Genomic DNA, 21,093 nt, shown 5'->3' on the forward strand with positions numbered 1-21,093 from the left:
ACAAGTAAAGTATTGATCTACGTTGTGCGTTTGATGCAGCTTTACTTCCCAAGAAACTTGGTCAACAATGCCTCAAAAAGAAACGAGTCTCTTGAGAAGCCAGTGACGTCACTGCGGAGGACGGTGCGGTGACGTCGGAAGTTCGATAGTGACACGCTGCTCCGTGGGTGGAAGGCGGACGGTGCATCATCACTCGCAACCAGATGTGGAAACCTAATCAAACCTATATGATACATTTACATACGTATCGTTTTTGATTTATACATTATTATAAACAATATACATCGACTGCAGTCAGGCGCACAAGAGCAGCGCAGAAATGATGCACTCATAGAAATGTGGGGGTGTAGCCTGTGAGCCAATGGTAATAAGGGAGAGGGAGGCGGGTGGACACTGTGCTGCTGCTGCCGCTGCTGCTGTTGCTGCTGCTGTGTGTTATCAACCGCCTCTGGTTTGTCCTTCCCATTCCACGAAGCGGGGCTTCTCCATCCTCCTCTGCCTCCTCCTCGTCCTCTTCCTCCTCCAGCTTGGAATCGGTCATTGACGCCTCGCGGCACCTCGTCGGATCTCCAGCTCCGGCGCCGGGAGGGAGAACGAGCCTCGGATTTGGAGCCATGCGCACGGCAACGTTTCTGCGTGGGTCCGCGCAGTGACAGCCAGCCGCGGGGGATGGAGCACTTGTCATCACATTCCTGCAGACGCAACCGACGGTGAACGAGGCTGCAGTGTGGACACAACACCATCATACAGACGCAGCGTCTTATCCGAGCGAGATTGCTTCTTGTTACCAGAGGTGTCGCCTTGCGTTTCAGCCTCAACAATGGGGTAAGTGATTAGGTTATTATCACAGCTCGCCTCACACTACCCTCTATGGACATGCAAAGATGCAAAGCGTTTTATGTTACAAACACAATACTAAAATGCACCTTTTTAATGATTCATATTCGAGTGATGTGCTTGATCATAAAATGCTCTTCAAATGAACGTTGTTCTTAATTAGGTCTGTTAATGAGCCGGACTTAAGGCCCAACGTGGAAAGTTGCATTCATCCCCTAACTTTGAGATTCCTAAGGGATAGTTTGTTCCCAAAGTAAGGCAAAACGGAAGTCCAAAAGTTCCTTCCCCAATTATATTCCATATAAATTAGTTATCCAGTGTATTGAGGTCCAAGCTACAAAGCTGAAATAAATATATCAGTTCTTGATTTTGATATGAACCGTCTGAGAGGTATTCAAAGGTGTATTACTAAAATGTCCGAACCCCCTGACCTGGCCCGAATGTTAATTTTAACTACTGTCAAATGAGCAATCTTGATGAACACCATTTCATTCAGCTTCAATAAGATCAAATATATCCCCTCGCCACCCCCTTTTATTTTTAAACCGTATTTAATTTCATGCCATATTTCTTGGTAAGTGATTCATGGAAGCTGCACAAGCAAATGTGAAAACTCCTTGGCGAATGAAACAATCCCACCTCGCCATCACACTGTGTGCTCCCAGCCTACAATATAGACAGTTATGTAAGTTTTGAACTTGGGCACAAATATGTGATTTTCTTTCCTCCAATGTCATCAGACATCTATTTTGCCACGCTCTGTACATCCTGTTCCGGGTCTTTCGATGGAAGTCATGACAATGCTGAACACTATTTGTGTGACTGAGAGTGGCATCTTGTCTCCATGGCAGCAGCTGTGACCTTAAATATCTCCTCCAACATGCGCCCACCAGCGCGATGTACCTGCTTGGTGTGCAACAGCGCTCATTTTCATGCCTCCCACCCGCCCATCTTGAGCCCAGTGGTCCCTAACCCCCACCAGGCCTTGCTTTCATTAACAGATGTCTCCCACAGTTTAGTGGGATTAATGACCCACCAGGAGGTTGATAATATGGTGCGAGGCATGGTGCAATTCCAGCCAAAAACTCCTGCATTAGTTATAATGCACAGAAGGCTTCTCCGGAGCGCATTCACACCTCCCACTGTGTGGGCAGCAGCACATCATCCATCCATCCATCCATCCATCCAACGGTCTCCCACCTAGCGGCAGCTCTTGCCGAGTTCTGCCACGCTGGTGACTAAGGTACTCTTATGCAACCGACACAGTGAGTCAATTGATCCACAATGGAACATGTCAAATGCGATCGAGAGCACAGCAAGGCTTCATGTGTTGGTATGCAACTGCACAGATTCTTCGAGGATGTCTGAAAGTGTAGTTCTGGCACTTAATTACAATCATCTTTTACATTTCAAACTCCTGGTTCAAGTCTATGCCTATTACACTTTCTAGTTGTTCTGATAACATCAATGCTTTCATGTAAACCAATGAAAAGAAAAATGTTTGTTGTCATGGCAACATGTAAGTATTGAAGTTTGCCCTACTGTATCAGCTAAACTCCTACCATCAATTTAAATTTTTTTTTAAACAGTTCTTGTCCTCATTAGACTAGCAGAATTGGACTAGTCCTCAGCCAATCACAGGGCATCAAGAGACAACCAATCACTCACAATCAGATTCATTTAATGCAAGCCTTTAAAAAAAAAAAAAGACAATCTCTTGAGTGTTAGCCAATTTTGAGCATTCTGACTGATCTTTCTAGCTCACAGAATATTAAATGAAAGATTAGACTCTCTTATTCCATCACACAAGAAATGTTTGTTTCTACCTCATTCGTTTTTTAGTAAACAGCAGTTAAACATAAATTGGTTTTACCCAAATCACTTATTTTGGACAAAAAAAACAAAAAAAAACAGGAAAAACAAACTTTTTGTAAAACAATTTAGTTATTATATTTTTGGCAATAAATAAATAAATAAATATGCATAAATAAATCTAATTAATTGATTCATTAAATAGATTGGCAACTTTATTCCCATTAGAACACTTTGTTCTATTTTTTTTGTTTTTGCTTTTGCTTCTACTTTTATTATTGCTGCAATGTTCATTTAATAACAATTTCATACAAATTTACGTGACCAAAAATATACATTAGGGAGAATGCTAATAAAAACAGGAGTTTTATATTTTATTCCTAAAAAATACATTTGATATTATTGTAAAAATACTTCACTTCAATTTGAACAAATACAAATTGTACTTACCGTACATGACTGACTGTTAGATTAAATGAAAATACGTTGGAGCAAAAAGTTAATTACAACGAGTTTCGGGCAGTGATTTTTTGCATAACACTACAGTGAGCCCTACCTGCCACTAGTGGTACTACAAGTACCACACTTTGGGGATCACTGCTGTAACAACTGCTGGCACTGTCACAACACTGAGCTGTTGCCAGTTTGGAGCTACAGCCAGAAGAATTAGCAGCAGTTCTTCGATTTGTATTTTTTAATTGTAAAAGCATGCAAAAGGCACTGCGGAGTCTCCGTCATGTACCTTAAAGAGGCACTATATAGGCTTGTCACGATTCGTCCCCGGTTGCTTTATTATGTTCTATGTTACTATGGTTTCTGTTGGCGTCGCCCCTCCCCTCCTGTGTTACCTCAATCAATGTAATCACAGTAACCTGCCTCTCGTTACCAGTCTCTTATTTAAGTCCTGTCTGCGTGTCACTCCCTTTTGGATCGTTGATGTCTTCACGTTAGATGTCTTTTTGGCTCACGTCTTTGTCGGTCAGTCCTGTTGTTGGTTTTGTTAGGAAGCTATGTTAGTTTGCCGGTTCCGTTGGTTTGTCCCCTCATCCTTCCTTCCAACTACCTTTTCCCCCAATAAACCCTGGTCCAAGCTGCATTTGGTTGCCCTGCTGCATTTGGTTGCCCTGCTCCATTTCGATCCGTGACAATTTTTGATTTTTCTTACCTGTCCCTCGTCACCCTTGGTTCAATACCAAGCTTCTGTCTGCTTGCTGTTATGACACGTTGGGGAATGTGGACAACAATTAGAGATGTCAACTTTCAATAGGAAAATACTATCAATTCTTGCCCCCCCCCCATGTCATCAGGAGTGTGTACTGTAGGGGAAAGTTACAAACGGGGTCATCTAAGGCACGTTCAGTAAATAGAGCAGCTAGAAGCGCACTCATTAATAAGCACTCTGCCTAATGTGAGCTCAACTCTCTTTCAAGCGCTTCTCTGTGGAATTAAAAATAATTCTCAAGAAGAAAAGCCTCTTGGGTGCTGCGTGGGGGTCAAGGTGTCTAAGGAAAGTGAGCTCTCCTGGGATGGACAACTATTATGCAATGTTTGTTTTTCCTGCACAAAACTGAGGCAGCTGCATAGTTAAAGGGGGACAGACCAAAGTAGAAAATAGCATGCAGCCTTTTTTGCATGATGAAGTGACACAAGTGAAAGCAGCTTGGCTCCACAGTGAAGTTGTTCACATCTGTGCAACAAGCCCCTGCGGTGCATCGTATAGACAACACTTGTCACTCGTGCTCCAACTGAAGAAGTGTGTGTGCATGTGTGCGCGTGTCTTTCTGTCATGCCTCACAGGCGACTGACTCCCAACCAGACAACAGACGTACTTCATCTGTTGGAGGTGTGAATCATTTGGAAAAAAATATTCCAAATGGGATTCTTTTTCCTCAGTATTGCGATTTTCATATCATATACGATTCTTCCCATGTATTTTCTAAAGGGAAGTCAACCTTCCCAAAATTCTTTACTCTATGTTCTAGGCAACTAGAACAGTCTTAGACATAGTATTCTGGATAATACTGCTTTTGTGGAATATGAATTTAACACCAAAATGCACCTGTTTTTACTCATTTCACTGGGTGACCATCATTCAAGATTCAAGATTCAAGATTCAAGAGTTTTTTATTCGCCATGTTTGAGCGTGCCAAACAAGGAATTTGACTTCGGTAAATCACAGCCTCTGTTCAACATTTGGTGACTAACAACAACACTCAGGACATGTGAAGAACGAAAGATATTCTCAAACACCCCCTGATCTTAAACTCCCAAGAGGGCAAGGAAAAACTCAAAACTCCAGCTAGGGGAAATGAGAAATCTGAGCCGTGATTGGTTGTTACTTGAGCCATGAGCAATTGTGATGTCATAATCAGTCATCAGAAAGTGGCAAGACGGCAGCCCCGTAAGATGCTTAAAAACAGGTGAATTTGTATTCCACAAAAGCAATATGAATCAGAATTAGGTGTTTACACTAATGAAAGCAAACACAACATATTATTCTAAGGAAAAATTTGGGGTTGACATCCCTTTTAATAAATTATGAGAGCAAACGGGGTCAGTTATGATCGCAACAGACGTCCAGGAAATAACTACGATGTAATTTAGCTGCTGATTAAAATGAATGAAAAACTGTTTCAAGGACACATGAAGGAAAAAAAACATCATATGAATGTAAAAGTAGGTCGGCCCTTTTATTCTCCCGCCAACCGGTGGGTGTCACATATTGTAACAAAACGCTTGGGCATTCACGTGCGAATCAAAGCGCAGGAATGTTGTGGTGTTTGATGCGCGCCCAAGTGAGCGACAAGCCAAATTAGCCGCAGCAGCTTTGTCGAATTATGCAATGCGATAGGACGCCAGTTGCCAAGCAGCTATTGCACAGATCACACAGACAGGCCGTGCTTGTGTGATGTGTGCACAGTTGCAATGACTCACAGTTCCGCCACTTGCACTGCTGTCCATGATTATGATAATTTGCACTCCACAAGCAGCTTTGTGGAGGAGCAGTAATCAGCCCAAATTCACTCTCGCACTTCCTATGCGCTCCCCGTTCCCCCATCAGGCTCCTCCCGACTAACTTCCCCCTGTTTCTGTGTTGTTCTGTCTTATCCAGTCTGGGCTAATCACACACAGGAGGGGTACTGCTGATGAATTTTAATATTCATTTATACACCAAGCCTTTGATGTCCCTCATCACCCCCTCAGTGCAGTGTAAGCACTTCTCTATCTCCCGCTCTGCCAGCACTGCCAGCTCAGAATGTCTCCCCCCTGCACCCTGTGCTTTGACTGGGTGTGTGCGCGCATGTGTGAGTGTGTACTGAATGTAGATTGTACCCGAAAAGCCGACTCAATGTTATCAAGGATGAGGGCAATGTCAATGGTTAAAAAAAGCAATGAAGCAATGGAGACAGATGCATGAATGGAGAATCCAAGGACTTGAGTGTCCTCCACTGTCAATCCAGACTCTTCTTTGGGTGTCATACAAAGGTCAATAAGGAATTAAGTCAAATCAGATGAACCCATCATGGAGCTTTATATCACGCGTATAAGCTACACTGATATAAATCCAACAACAATATTTTACAAAGAGAATGTGGTCCGTCGTGAAAGAAAACAGAATTTAGACCGGATAAAAGCAGGTGTAAGTTGTGGCGCGGGTGTAACACGATTTTGGTGGATTTGATCAAGGCAGGCAGGCAGTCAGATTCTGAGCTCCACCGACATGTGGTGAATGTCATCGTGTTTCATTGATAAATATGAGAACAGCCTGCGTCAATCCCTCTGACTTATCGTATAAATCAATTCGTTGAACCAATTATCATCTTATATTTTTAAAAGCCAGCGGGGGTTGTTACTCACAGACAACCTCCACCCCCTTGTAAAGACTTTCTATAAAGTTTTGCACAAAATATTTCCAAATATATTTTGCTGTCCGTGGCCTTCCCATAACAAAAAAAATAATTCAGCCTTCAGATAAATTAACCAAACTATTTGGATTCTTTGACAGGTGCACTTGTTCCTTTGAGAGTGTTCCACAGGGTCTGTTTCTATATACACACATGCAGGAAAGTTAGTCCATGTGGAAAGTGGTGCCCAGCGGGGTGTGTCTTTGGCAGCAAAGCGTGGCCTACTGTCTATATTTAGCCCTAAACGCTTTCTTTTCTCGCCTGTGTGACCCTCGCTCGTTGCTGCAGACATTCCCATATCGGCGCATAGAGAGACGCCGCTGACTGCAAAAGAGGGCAAAGACTGCATGACTGCAGTTGGCTGGCAATGATGATGACACAATTACTCCCCATTTAATACGCGTGTTTATAGTCAAGAATACACCTGCGCATACTGGACGATGCACATTCAAAGTCGCTTTGGTTTGGACTTTATTTTTTGGTAACGATGGGGGATGGTGAGCTCGTTTTTCAGTTGCCCGGGAGATCCGGCTCTCCGGCGGACAACAGGAGTTTCAGCGGCGGCGTTGGCTTCGGAGAGACTTTGGTACTGCGGCACAAAGAAGTTCATAACTTTTTTTTCGTCCCCTTCAGGGAGCAGCCCATTTACAGCACGCGGGCCCACGTCTTCCAAATTGACCCCAACACCAAGAAGAACTGGCTGCCCACCAGCAAGCATGCCGTCACCGTGTCCTACTTTTACGACAGTACTCGCAATGTCTACCGCATCATCAGCCTGGATGGTACCAAGGTGAGCTTAAGTCCTTTCCTGCAGCATTTGCATTTTGCACTTTCTTCAACTCCTGCTCACTGGCTTGGTTTTATCAAGGTGTCCTGCTTTCACACAACTTTGCAAGAGGTGCTTCTGCTCTTTAAATGCTCAGCACTGTGAAAGCATTGCACGCTGTCATAGGACTTGTAGCTCATGTTTCAATGCGTGCTTATGTGTGTGTGTGTGTGTGCTGAGACTATGCATATAAATACTATCCGCACATGTGCTGTATCTGCAAGTCTGTCTGATATAATGTACAGCCTTAATCTGACAGACAACAGAGTTTTCTTCAAAATGCCAAATTTGAATGATTAAAAAAATCACCAATTATATTGAATGTGGCTTCAAAATCTTCAAAATGGATGTTACTATGTTATATTATCTTTAATTGGTCTTGTGATAAGTGGGATTTGATGATTGTAAGTAGTTTCCCCCCCCCCCCACACACAAAAAAACCTGAGACTAGATTTCCACATTTCAGTACTACGTAGATCCCAGTATGTTTCCATTTTCAGGAATTATCTTCAAATACATAAAAACAAGTCTCTGAATTCCCTCGACATTGTCTTTAATCGCAATTGCGCAACATGCATCAAGGTATTCAGATAATTGTTATAATTCATTCATGATCAAGTCGAGGGTTGTGAATAAGAGTCGAGATGGCAAATAAGAAAAGCCACGGTGAACATGCTGTAATGATAATAATGTAACTTTAACATTTCCTCCAGCACCTCACATCACATTAACACGAGCAAATTAATTGATTATGTAGCACTCATGCATGCCGAACATAACCCTTGCCATACTCTTATTGATGTCAGTTAATCAGAATGTTCCACAGCATCACCACTGATCGATTAGCTGTTAATTAGCTCTGCTTTAGAGATGTTGGATTACAGTATGGAAGACTTAAAAGATTTTTTTGTCGCTGCCAACAATTCTCATTAACTGACCAAAGTGTGCTGAGTAAAGTCTCTACATAATTCATGACCTTTTAACACTGTCTCGAGCGCTCTGCTACGTCTGGAGATATTTATGAGGAATCACTTTCCATTGCTTGAGTCTGTTATAACTAGAATTTATGGGGGAAAAAAAACAGTGTTGTTTCAAGATTAGTTGGTCTGGAAAGTTGATTGATTTGTTGATGGTAAGATGAGGGGTTTACTGTCCGCTTATCAGCTATAATATTGAATGATTGAATTGCGCTTATACTAGAGGTGTTTCTAGTATTTTGTCCTCACGAAGCTTCATTTTTTTGCCACAATATTAGAAACATTCCTTGAGATTTTTTTTTTGACTGATATATAATCCAGCAAATGCATTGCAGCTATTGCAAGCTTATTTTGGTTACCAAATACATTTTGAATAAATAAATTGTAAATAAAATAATAACAAATAAATGAATAATAAAAATAAAAAAAGGTATTTCCATTGACATTTTGATTCCTAAACTTTAGTTAACCCAACTAACCCCAACTCAAAATAGTCCCTTTCTCTGCTTCTCCATTTGACCTGCACATGCACTCAGATACATTAAACACACTGTAGTAAGTTCATTTAAAATGTATTAAGTGGGTCTCCTCTGCGCCGCAGGCAATAATTAACAGCACCATCAGTCCCAACATGACGTTCACAAAGACCTCACAGAAGTTTGGCCAGTGGGCGGACAGTCGCGCTAACACTGTCTACGGCCTGGGATTCTCCACTGAACATCATCTGTCCAAGGTAACACCCCCCCCCCCCTCTCTCTCTCGTATGATTAAGCTGTGGCACAGCAGAACCAGAACAAACTGAAAAGTATGGCCGCATCCAATGTGTCAGGCAAGCCAAGCAAAGATAAAGATGCTTATAACCAAAGCTGATATAGCGAGTATTTCCTGTTTCGCATTTTATCTTGGATATTAATATCAGGTACGACGCTGGGCCTCTCCCCCTTCCCTGAATAGCTGCTCTTAATAATACCCATAAATCCCTTCACCTTTTTCCTTTAAGTTATTTATATCCAATGGTTCACTCGTAAATGTGAGTGCATGATTTTATACACGCTGATGTGATTTGGTCAGCTGCCAGGCCCTCAATTTTAATGTAAGGTAGACATTTAGTACAGGATAGTATTTACGCTCGGCTTTCTTCTGCTGTAAAGCAGTAATTGATAATTCTCCATGTATCTGACAAGTCTATTATTTTCAAATACAATAATTGTGTCGTGTGAGTAACCCTTACACCAGACATACGCCGCGATCTCAATAAAATAGGGAAGAAAGCAGTTTATATTAGCAATAAATTACTACTTTTATGTTCATGGGGCTGTTATTAGTAAGCAGCCTTCAAACACTAATCATGGCCTTCAACATTTTTCTCCTCTTGGATGTGACTTTTACCCACTAATTGACTTTTATTACCCTCCCAAAATTCTTCAAGAAAAATACTCATAAAGATTCATTATATGTTCCCTACATCTTGTGGTATGGCACATCCAATGTCTTCACGTCGTACACTGACATCTATTGGATTTGCTTTGACGAGACGAGAGCTATCCTATTGCACCAAAGTGGAATGCTATTGAGTTACCGGCTGCCTATCTACAGATGGCAGACCTGAGAGTGACTCAAGTTTCCAACCAGACACTCCTCCACTCAACTGTAGACTTGAATTTAAAGCAACATTTGAAATATTGTAATGTTGCACGTCACAGTGACTAATATTTGCCTGTGTGTGCATGTGTGTGCAGTTTGCAGAGAAGTTTGCAGAGTATAAAGAAGCAGCGCGGCTTGCTAAAGAGAAAAGCCAAGAGAAGATGGAAATGGCCACCTCGCCATCTCAGGTATGTCAAGTCAGAACCAAAAAGCATCACCAACCTTTATACTCAAATAAAAAAAGTGTTAGAGAAAACAGATGGATCAATAACATCTAAGTTAATTATCCTGCTATATAAAAATATGAAAGCTTTTTCTTTTATTCGTACTATGTGCATATTTATATTTAAACTATAACTAATTTATGTGATTCAAAATCATTTTTTATTTTTTTTTATGAACAACTACATCTATATTTTTTAAATGAGAATATTAATTTAACAATAGTTTTACCATGATGTTATTTTGCAGGGGTGAGAGCAGGTGTTTATCTAATTTACTATAGTTACATCAAAGTTGGCAAAATATCTAAAATGCACTTTATATGATGCAGTCCACTATGATAAAGATGAATTCAAATCATCTACGATCATTTGCATTATTATATTTCTAAAAGAACAATATCGGACGCAGCTATTGTATTCGGTCTCGTTTTTAGATTGTTTAGGCGTACCTAATATTTTGGCCAGAGCATGCTAGTAATAAGATGCTGTTGCGTATTAGCATGCAAAAATGTTTCTCCTTCTCCCATTTTTGCTGAGGTTTAAAGCAAATGAAAGAAGGCCGCTTTGATTGGCAATGAATGAAGTCAACTGTGACCACAGAGGCACAGTCCTCCCCTCCTGCAAATCCGCCTGCCTGCGGACATCATCAAGAATTACACCGCTCATGAAAACAGAGCCCTAAATATTGTCCTACAAGGAATATATTATTTGATTTCTACTGTATTAAATGGAATTGTTCCTCACACACGCAAATTAAGTTCATTGAAGACTGACAGTAATAAATGTGTTTCTATATACACCCCGGGAATGACTGGCGACCAGTCCTGGGTGTTCCCAAAGTCAGCTGGGATAGGCTCCAGCTCACAATCCCGCAATTCTGAAAAAACGGAAGGCTGGCCGAGCGGCTCCTCTGCCTTCTAATGAAGTGTTTAGCATCCATTTTGATGTTACTCAAGATGGTTGCCTCCCTTTTACCGTGCTTCTCTAACCCTTTTGTCCCGTGGGAGTGTTTGCCTCTTAACTCTGTATAATGGGCAACTTTATATTCATGAACTGAAATAAACAAAGCTCTTCTGGATGACAAGTAGCCTGCATGTGAGGCTTTTCTATGGAATGTTACATAATAGAAGTTTGTGGGAGGAAATGAGTGTATTTTAAAGGAGAAATATGCGTTTAAATGTTGTTAACAGGCCTTTACGGAGTTTTGTTACGAAAGCTAGCATCGTCGGGCCGCCATGACAAACGAGAGGAAATCTCCCTCTATTCAAAGTTTGCATTTTCATAACGAAGCCTCCCTGGAAGGAAGGAATTGTTCCTCTAAAAAAAGAGGACGGGGAAACTAAAGCAAAGCGCGACATGCTTCTCCCATTAAGCCGAATCCCAATCGGACTTGACCACTTTGAATGAGAAACGGGAAGTGTAACAAGAGACATAATCTGTCCATTAGGAATTTATACAAACCGGGCCGTTGTGTTTGTGCACTGTGCACCCGGCTCTAAGTCCTAATAGCTTTGTTTCATGTATGTGGAGCATTGAAATGATTTGTCTCGGCTTGTATGGGACATAAAGATAAGCTGCACTCGTTCAATTTACTCAGCGCTATAGTGAGCTATTTAACAACCTATCAGCACGTGCGAGTGCTCATAAAGAGTTCATCAGTGTTGGAAGCGGCCGAGCAAGCGCATACAAACACACCTCCATCATTTCCCCAGTGAACTATTTATGTATATGGGAAAGATGATTCATTTATGAGGTTCTCTGCTTGCTATAATAAAAGACCCTGGAGATTGACTTTGTCGTTCTAGATTTTTCTGTTGTTGCGCAAAGCCTTGATGAAATGTAGCCATGAATTGTGTATGCGCGCACTTTCAAAAATATTGCGACAGTGAGTTGAACAGTGAGGCATATTTTTTTTTAGACTGAACATATTTGGGTTGGACTTCAAAAGCAGCTTTGCTTACCTTTTGGTTTTGCCGTGATTCACACAGTGTGATCAAACTGTGGCTGATCAAAAAGTCACATTTTTGTACTTCTGACATTTGCAGAGTGATGACAAAAATGACCTAAGCTGCAAATTTTTCTTTCACCCGAAGGAGTCTCCAGCTGGGGATTTTTCGTCACCTTTGACCCCAGTGACTCCACCCATGGAAAATATCAACGGCACAGATGAAATCTGTGACACGACCCCCAACTCAGACTCCAGACCAGAACCGTCACAAAACGCACTGGCCTTCGCTCATAGGTACGTCGCCCACGCTGGCGTCCGCCATGTCGCACCCGCCACAGGTGCCCTACTTCCTGTCTTGTCACTTTGAAGCACACAGTTAGCACTTTGCTTTTTTTTTTTTTTTTGCTTGTGTGAGCCAATATTTTTTTTATTTTAGTGGCTGTTGCCATGTCAGCACGGTGAGGTGTTCTCCCACTATTCATCACTGCTTTCTCATGTCTCTCCTCTCTAGGGAGCAGTTTAAGACTTGTCGGGTCTGCTCTTTCTGATAGGGCTGTCATGACATGGCTGACTACTGCTGTTTACAATACACCAAAAAAAAAGTAAAAAAAAAAAAGATCAGGCCCAAAGCTTATAAATATGCATGCCATGACTTGGACATGGTAATATTTTGGTGCAGTGATTGTGTACTATTGGACCAATTGGTTCTCAGGAATGGTTTATGGGGCCATTTTAAATATGCTTGTTGATCAAATGAGTATGCTAGCCAACTTTATGCTTTCTTTTTACATGTAACTGCAATCTAATAATGTGTGTATCTGACAGTGCATGCTACTGTATTATTGCTCTTCTTAGCAGTGGATTATGTTCCTTATCTGATCCATATGCACTGTTGTGAGATCAGATCTCAAATATTTGATGGAGGTGCAGCAAGCACATGGGCAGTTTTTCCAATTTATGCCTAAAAAGGTGTCAATGACTTGTTCTATAAGACTTACACAATGTGTGGAGTGAGCGGTGGAAAAAGACGAAATGAAAAAAAGAGTGTACAAAGGCTCTGCTCTCTCTCTCTCTCTCTCTCTCGCTTTCTTGCTCTCTCTCGTGCTCTCTCTCTCTTTTCAAAATTGAGCTGCTATGTTCCGAGGAATGTATCATTTACTGTCACGTCTCTGTAATCTTGTACCAATCATTTCAATTTCCCTCAATCGTCTGAATTAAAGACATCAATCAAGGAATGTATTATCATTCATTAGTTCCAAATGAAAGTCCATGTTGGAGGCCTTTGGTGGGAATTTAATCATATGTTTCCAAATGGGTTTAAAATCTTAAGCATGAATGCTTTGGAATTCCCAATGTTCCATCATGAATTCTTTATGGCTCAGGAGAAGCTGTGTGCAGTGAGAGCAGCTTGTAGCGAGGTGTGTGTGTGTGTTGTGTGTGTGTGTGTCTCTTAATGCTGTGTGCGTGGGAGACAGGCTCCACTCGGGAACTTGCCACTGCAAGCTTGGACATAACAAGCAAACCTCTGTCTTTTCTCATTTTAGAGGTATATGCAAAGAGGATGGCTGCAGTATTCCATCCTTGTTTTGCCATTATTATGTGCTGCCCTGAAAAAAAGTCTGTTGGATTTACATTGAAAAAAGTATGGATGTTGATTTTATTTTGTGCAATGGTGAAACTTGATTTTATTGTGTGTAATCAATTTTCATCCTTTTTTTTTTTTTTTCATGTAAATCCCACACACTTTTTTCCCAATGTGTCAGGAGCATTTTGAATAAATTATTCGTGGTCCAATACCACTTGAATGTGTGATATGCTTTAATGTAAATGGCCGGGGACACAAAAATCCTTTTTGATCCATTTTAAAATTATTATCTAGTTAGGACTAGAATTAATAATGTATTGGTCGAAATGTTTGTTTGAATTGGTTCATTTTGAGAGAAGGAAGACTTTAAAAAGTTGTTAAATGTTAAAGGGAAAAAAATAATTTCACTATACCCTTTGAAAATAAGTATTTTTTAAAGATTTTGGTGATTTGTGGCATCATTTTGAGCTTTGCAATGAATTATTAATTTTGAACTTTGGAAAGTAGATTAACTGTAAACTAAGCAAATAATGTGCGTTGACGTCATGTTTCTTGCTAAGTACAAAATTTCAAGCTGTCTTCACTTTTAATAATGTTGAATAATTGCAACCTTTTTATGTTCCCAAACCCCCTTTTAAAAATAAATAGAAAAATAATGGATTTTTTTTTTTCCTGGCTTCTCATTTTAAAATTAACAATGCTTCAATTTGTTATGCATACGTGATAATATGAGGCAGTAATACATTTGCGGTACGTTGGTTCTCAGTCATAATGGTGCCCCGATTAAAACTATAACCCCTGCACTGAAAGATTTATTGTTGAATTTTATTTTGCCAAGTAATTGCACAAAATCATCTGGATCCTGATGGGGTTGTTTTTAAGTAGACTTATACATCTGCTTAAAAATGTATCCAGATGATATTATTTTGTGCATTCACTACAAATGAGTAAATTCAACACATCATATTTTTTCCAATAAAATAATTGTGAACCAACACAGCCACGATTATATTGTAAGACCATTTTATTAGAACACAATTTGTAATTCACTCACTACTTTGTGTTAAATATAATATACATAGTCGTTGCCTGCTGCTATTGCTAATCACATATTATCTGTTAATGAAATGATAGCTAAAGAGACAAATTTCGTAGGTGTACTTTTTTTTAACTTTGGTGCGTAAACCGGCACTCACTGGGTGCTTGAGTGTGCTGAGCCCAGATAATTTTGCAAGCGTAGGCCCTCGTGTGTGGGTGCCAGAAGCAGAGGCAGCAAGCGGAGGATGACAGACAGCTTTTATACATCGCTTGATGTGTTGGCCTGCGAGGAGTTTTATTTCATTTTTTTTCGGCGGTGGTCTTGAGTGAACGGGGGCGTTGCGTATGCCAAACGTCACGGCGCCGTGAGCGCCTTCCTCCGCTGCTGCCATGGCAACTGCTTCTTGAAGGTGTTCAGTGAGGGGGAAGAAGTAACCTGACGATGCTGCAACGTCAGCGCACGTGTGATGCAGACAAACCGAGGGAATCACACACGTTTAGTTGAGGGGATTTCTATTAACTGGGGAAGAGTCAAGGACACATCGACAAATTGTTTATTCAGGAGTTATGAGATGGCAGAAGTGCGTACAAACCATTACAGTCAAAATTCACAACAACAAAAAATTGTGCAGAAGTAACAAAAGTTTTCAAAGTTTTGTGTACACTTCATCAACTACTTTGAACAAATACAAATTGAAAATACTACAACTGAGTTGTCGAGCAATGCAAGTAAAACAACTCAGCAAATGCAAAATGTCGTTTAAGATTTCCGAGACATCAGTTAACTTACCGTCCGTGTGACCCACACACAGTCCGCGTTGTCCCGAGCCCAAATTCAGCCTCCGGTCACTCATTGAACGACAATCACCGCCATCTTTCTCCATTTATTGCTCCTTTGCTAGCTTTTGCCTTTCCTGTCCGTGTACGTCTTCACTTCTTGACGGTTCTCCTGCTCTCTGAGCGCCCGTGTGGGGTTTATACATTGACGTGCTTTGGTGACAGCGTGTGTGTGTATGTGTGTGTGTGTGTGTCTGTCAGTTCACATGTGTAGGATGTCGTCTCCCTCCTATGCGTCACACACACACACGCACGCACACACACACATTTGCACTCCAAGAAGGGGGCGGCTGTTGTGTAAGAAGTGAAGGCGCCGTAGGAGTGCCGAGTGAATTAGATCAGGGATTTTTCTCCCTGAGTGCACACAGAGTGGATGCTATTGGAAAAAGTGGAATTCTGTATCTCATGTATGTGTGTTTGTGATGACAAGGGAGGAGAACAGAAAGGAACCTGAATATTGTTGGGCATGTCAAGGACCGGCCTTTTCTAAAATACCTGACTTTTGTTGACATTGGTACCCAACAACTAGTTTTTGAAAAGCAGCTAGTGAGCATTATCTGAACATCCGCAGTGATTGTAGCTCCACCAACAGATCAAACGTGATGTGGAGGTAAAGTGTTATTATTCAAATCAAACCTCAACTCTGAACATTGCGGCATGTGCATCTTTTTCTCTCTGTCATAACGCTCATTCACAATTTATTCGCTTTCTCCCTCGGTCACACTTCTCATCTTCTCGTGGATCTGGATTAGATTAGGCCTCGGACAGTCTGGGGCTATAATCTCAGATTACAGTCGATTGGTGAGACTTGATAGGGAGATGGCTTCTGGTCTTGATGTCGACTGCAATACTAGATGTGTAGGATGGATAGGTGCGTTCAATGTTTATGGCGTACTGATTGAACGGTGGACGGATGAACAGATGATGGCTGGATAATGGATGGCGAGATGATAAACGGAAGAATGGATGGATATAAAGGTCTTTAGGTTAAGATGTACTATGTATGATGGATGGATGGATGGATGGATGGATGGATGGATGGATGGATGGATGGATGGATGGATGGATGGATGGATGGATGGATGGATGGATGGATGGATGGATGGATGCATTGATGGCTAATGGAGCGGTAGATCTGCGTATGGATGATGAGTGATGATGGCGAGATTGGTCTGTAGGTTGCTAAATGGATGTATGGCGAGCCGGCGGATGGATTAACAAACGACAGCTGGACAATGGAATGAAAGAAAATTGGCAGATAAGTGGATTGATTCAAGGCTGATAGATTACACCCTGTGCAAGCTTTGACTGTGTCATGTTCAATTGTAACTGTCCGGTGTTTTCAAGTCACTATATGATCACCGCGTATGATTGTGTCCCGCAGCCCGGCAATGACAAAACACTGGGAAGCCGAGTTGGAGGCACTAAAGGGGAACAATGCCAAGCTAACAGCGGCTCTGCTGGAGTCTACTGCCAACGTCAAACAGTGGAAACAACAACTGGCTGCCTACCAGGAGGAGGCCGAGAGACTACACAAACGAGTAAGCGGGGGCTTCATTTCATGCATCGTGAGGTGACGTGTTCTTTTTGATACCTAAAATACATTCGGTGCAAAATGAAGCGCTCATCGTGTAAAGCTTGGAGGGAAAAGTTTTGGCATTCAGATGAAGAGAAGCTAGTTGTGATCATGATCAATGTCATTCAACTCCTTTTAGGTGACAGAGCTGGAATGCCAGAGCAACCAAAGCCCGGCCATCAAATCTCAGAAGACAGAACTCAACCAAACCATCGAGGAACTGGAGGCAACCCTGAGGGACAAAGAAGAGGCGAGTTTGTGTCCAAAACACCACTTGACACTCTTGTTTTACACCATTTGACTCTATGCTGTCATTTTCCAGGAAATGGAAAAACTAAAAGAAGAATTGGAAAACATGAATGACCTCATGGAGCAGAAAGACACTCTCTCCCAGAAACTCGAGGTCAGCCCTCGTCCCTCTGTTGAATTATAGATGGCACCGTCATGTCCCAAATGTACCTTTTGCTTCTCCCTCAAAAGGAAACGGAGCTCCGCAGTCGGGTGCTGGAGCAGCAGTTGGCGGGGGCCGAGCAGCGGCTGGAGGAGACTCAGGAGGAACAGGAGAACTTCAGGAAGAGCCTGCGAACGCTGCTGGAGCTGCTGGACGGCAAGATCTTTGAGCTGACCGAGCTCAGAGACACCCTGGCCCGACTCATAGAGGAGGCCAGCTAAGAAAAGGAGCTGCCACACGTCTTCATTACAGAGCCATACAACCACCTTCCCCATGATGAAGTTGAGAGCCCTCAAAAATCTGATTGCGATCTTCCCCTTTGTAGCTCAGATAACGAGACTCATCTTTGCCTCATTGAATCTATGTATCATTCCTTCTTTCCATTTTCAGTTTGACACAATTAAAATTATTGCCTGTGTATTTGTTTTAGATAGCTAGAATTTGTCACTAACATTTCTCATACTAACCAGTAGATGGCGATGGCGTGGTGCCAGAAGATATCATGCTGCTTCTCCATCCAAAATTCCACAACTGTGAATTTTGTACCACTAATTTGATTCCTCTTCACCTGAATCCCACTAATTAATCGTAATTAATTTGTATACGCCAAGCTATCGCCACCTATTGGTCAGTATGAGAAATACTGTCAGTGACAATAATATTCTAATATTCCAAAACCAATACATAGACAATTTTTCAATTTGTGTCTTGTGCTATATTTTACTTGTGTTTTATAAATTAAAATTGATAACCAAGCTGATATTAGACATTGACTCACTTGCTCCAGAGAACAAACGAGAAACACGACCAATTAATCTCAATTTAAACCAAAAAAAAAACACCAAACTAATCAGTTAATTGGCTATTAACAATTCCATAACATTAATTGGATAATTTTCAATTGAAAAGGGAAAGAACAACTGATATTATTATTATGATTATTATTATTATACCCAAATTGGCTGCTTGTTGATGGGACTCCAAGCCCCTCTCAGACGCCCACGTGCACACTCCCACTTAACTGTGCCTCAGTGCCATCTGTTGTTTCACTGCGAAAACTACACTCCATCATCACAGCTTGTAGCAAAGCCCCCCCCCTGCCTAACCCCCCCTAACCCCCAACCCCACTTCACTCTTCCCTGACAAACGTGGAAAGTCATGTGGAAATAATGGCTCTTAAGACAGTCAAGAAAAAAATGTCGCCAAAGCTGCCAGATCTTTTCAAACATTGTCCTCACGCTACGCTGATTCAAAGTGACTCGACTGTACAGAGAAGCAACTAAGTGTCACAGTTCCGGAGAATTAATGGACGACTTTCCACCAAAACACAAAGGAACATTGCAGATGCTCCCAATGTCTGGACGCACAGAGCTGTCACCAAACCGCATTACAATATGTTACACTTCAAAACCTTCCTTGATAGCAGTGGACTTTTTATATGAATTAAAAAAAAAAAAGCAATCATTGACCTTTTACAGCAGATGGACCACATACCAAGACAAAGCCCTTGACCATCCATCCGAAGGGTCCATTAATTTGTATTTTTATCTCCATAAGATCATAAAAGATCTTCAGTACAATACACACGATGTTTTACTTAACATTTTATCTTAGCTAGGTGTTGTTTTAGTTCATAGGCAGTACCAAATTCCTATTTGCAGTGATTTTCTGCATATATGGATTTCTCCTCGTGATTTTCACCCATTTGCATTTTCTTTAAAAATATTGCTTTGGCACCATCTTGCTGCATCTTGTTGCCAATGAACTATGTTTAGGTGAGTTGAGGAGTTCCACGTATTGATTTTTTTATCATCTTGTGGCATCTATAGGCAATTTTAAACTAAAATCAAAGTTTATTGACAGTACTATATGCAGCGCTACCTGCAGTTGAATTTGTTAAAAATTGAAGACACCCTTCTATACATTTTTGAATCATGACTTTTTCCCATCTGCTGTATCTGGCTATCCATTTGCCCTTCATGTAAAATCCCCACTGCTTAACGGAAGGTGGAAACCTTCCATGGGCGTTATCATGCCACACGGAAAACATCAGAAGGCCGTGTGACCGGGTCGGATGGGGCATGAGAGTGACTCACATCCAGACTCCTTCCACCATCGCAGGCAACTGAGCCGTCTTCCTGCCAAACTCAGTGTGGCGTGAGTGTGGAGCTTCTGACCTTCAGCTTCAAAGTGTGCCTTCCGAGCACACGCCAGCGGACATACCGATTCTTTGTACATAGTAAAATGTGTGTGTTGTGCCTGTTTTGGGGGACACGGATGGTCGACACCTGCGCACTCACACTGAGCAATACCAGGCAGGCTCTGTACAACACCTCTCTGTCATTCTATCAGGTACTTTTTCTTCATGTGGACTGCACACCCATCAATGCAGCTGACCCCCCCCACCACCCCCCGCCCCCCTCCCTCACCCGACCAACAGGAAGTGAACTGCTCTTGACCGCTAACCTGTGTGGCAGCCCTGCTGGTCAAAGCGGTGCATCACGAAGGGCTTCTAGAGTGTTCTATTCACTTCTTGTGTGTGACTTTGCACCCTGAGTAAAACTGGCCACAGCTTTTCCCTCCTATGGGTGAACACAGAACTGTTTTTTTTTTTTTTTTTTTACACTGGATATAATTATGTTTTAATTAGAGAACCATATACGACAACTTTGTACTCATGTAAATGGATGGAAAGCAAATGCAGTAACGCTGTGCAACGACTTATTGTTGTGTATTAACCCATGGAAAAGTGTTACTCTACAGTACAGTGGACTTTGTAAGCAAAAGACGGCGACCTTTTGTCTATATCGATTCTGAAAATGCATAACAGTGCAATACTCCGGTATGTACCGGGTCGATTATTATTATCTTTGGGAAATCTTTGCCTTTGACTTTCAAGGTCTCTCGTTTATTTTAAAAACCTCACACAAGATGCTGCGACTTCAACAGTCCTAAGTCACATTTTGAATTGAGCACCTTGTTTTCACTGTGTAACCAGAATTTTTAACCACCCCGATATATTTAGATTTGACTTTCACGCGGTAATACTCTATAAGTTGCACAGGTTAATACACTGGAATAAGGCCCATGTACCGAAACGTTACTCAAATGTAGACTTTGGAGGTGGAACACCTTAATTATAACATGCTTGATTGCTGACGAATGCCTTTGTACAGCGGTGGATATAAAAAGCTTTTTGTTTTCTTGTTTTGTAATGTATGGTATTTAATGTAGGTAATATTATTGTATTTAGAGGTATGAGAGGACTGGCAATATTTTTGACTATTTAAAGTAATTTTGAACTCATGATATTAAAGACGTACCTCAGGATACTGATGTTTGTGGACTAGTCAGACCTGTTCCAGGATTTAATGCAACTCTGTGGATTAACATGGAATGAGATGTTTTCCAAAACACATCAATCTAACTGAAG

General features: G+C 41.5%; 1 protein-coding gene across 3 annotated transcripts; it reads left to right on the plus strand.

Moving 5' to 3' along the window:
- Positions 1-37: 37 nt before the first annotated feature.
- Positions 38-20,990, plus strand: homer1b (homer scaffold protein 1b). Of its 3 annotated transcripts, XM_049763848.2 has the most exons (9): positions 38-825; positions 7,188-7,344; positions 8,959-9,090; positions 10,097-10,189; positions 12,319-12,467; positions 17,018-17,174; positions 17,349-17,459; positions 17,532-17,612; positions 17,690-20,990. In XM_049763848.2, the coding sequence occupies exons 1-9, from the start codon at positions 821-823 to the stop codon at positions 17,879-17,881; spliced, it is 1,077 nt and encodes a 358-aa protein (XP_049619805.1). In that variant the 5' UTR covers positions 38-820; the 3' UTR covers positions 17,882-20,990. The 3 variants fall into 3 exon arrangements, with proteins under 3 accessions (XP_049619805.1, XP_049619806.1, XP_049619804.1); XM_049763847.2 differs by lacking the exon at positions 38-825 and having other exon boundaries at positions 6,470-7,344; XM_049763849.2 differs by lacking the exons at positions 38-825; positions 17,018-17,174; positions 17,349-17,459; positions 17,532-17,612; positions 17,690-20,990 and adding an exon at positions 12,685-13,408 and having other exon boundaries at positions 5,076-7,344.
- Positions 20,991-21,093: the final 103 nt, after the last annotated feature.

Source organism: Syngnathus scovelli, chromosome 3 (assembly GCF_024217435.2).
Source record: "Syngnathus scovelli strain Florida chromosome 3, RoL_Ssco_1.2, whole genome shotgun sequence".
Lineage (NCBI taxonomy): Eukaryota > Metazoa > Chordata > Actinopteri > Syngnathiformes > Syngnathidae > Syngnathus > Syngnathus scovelli.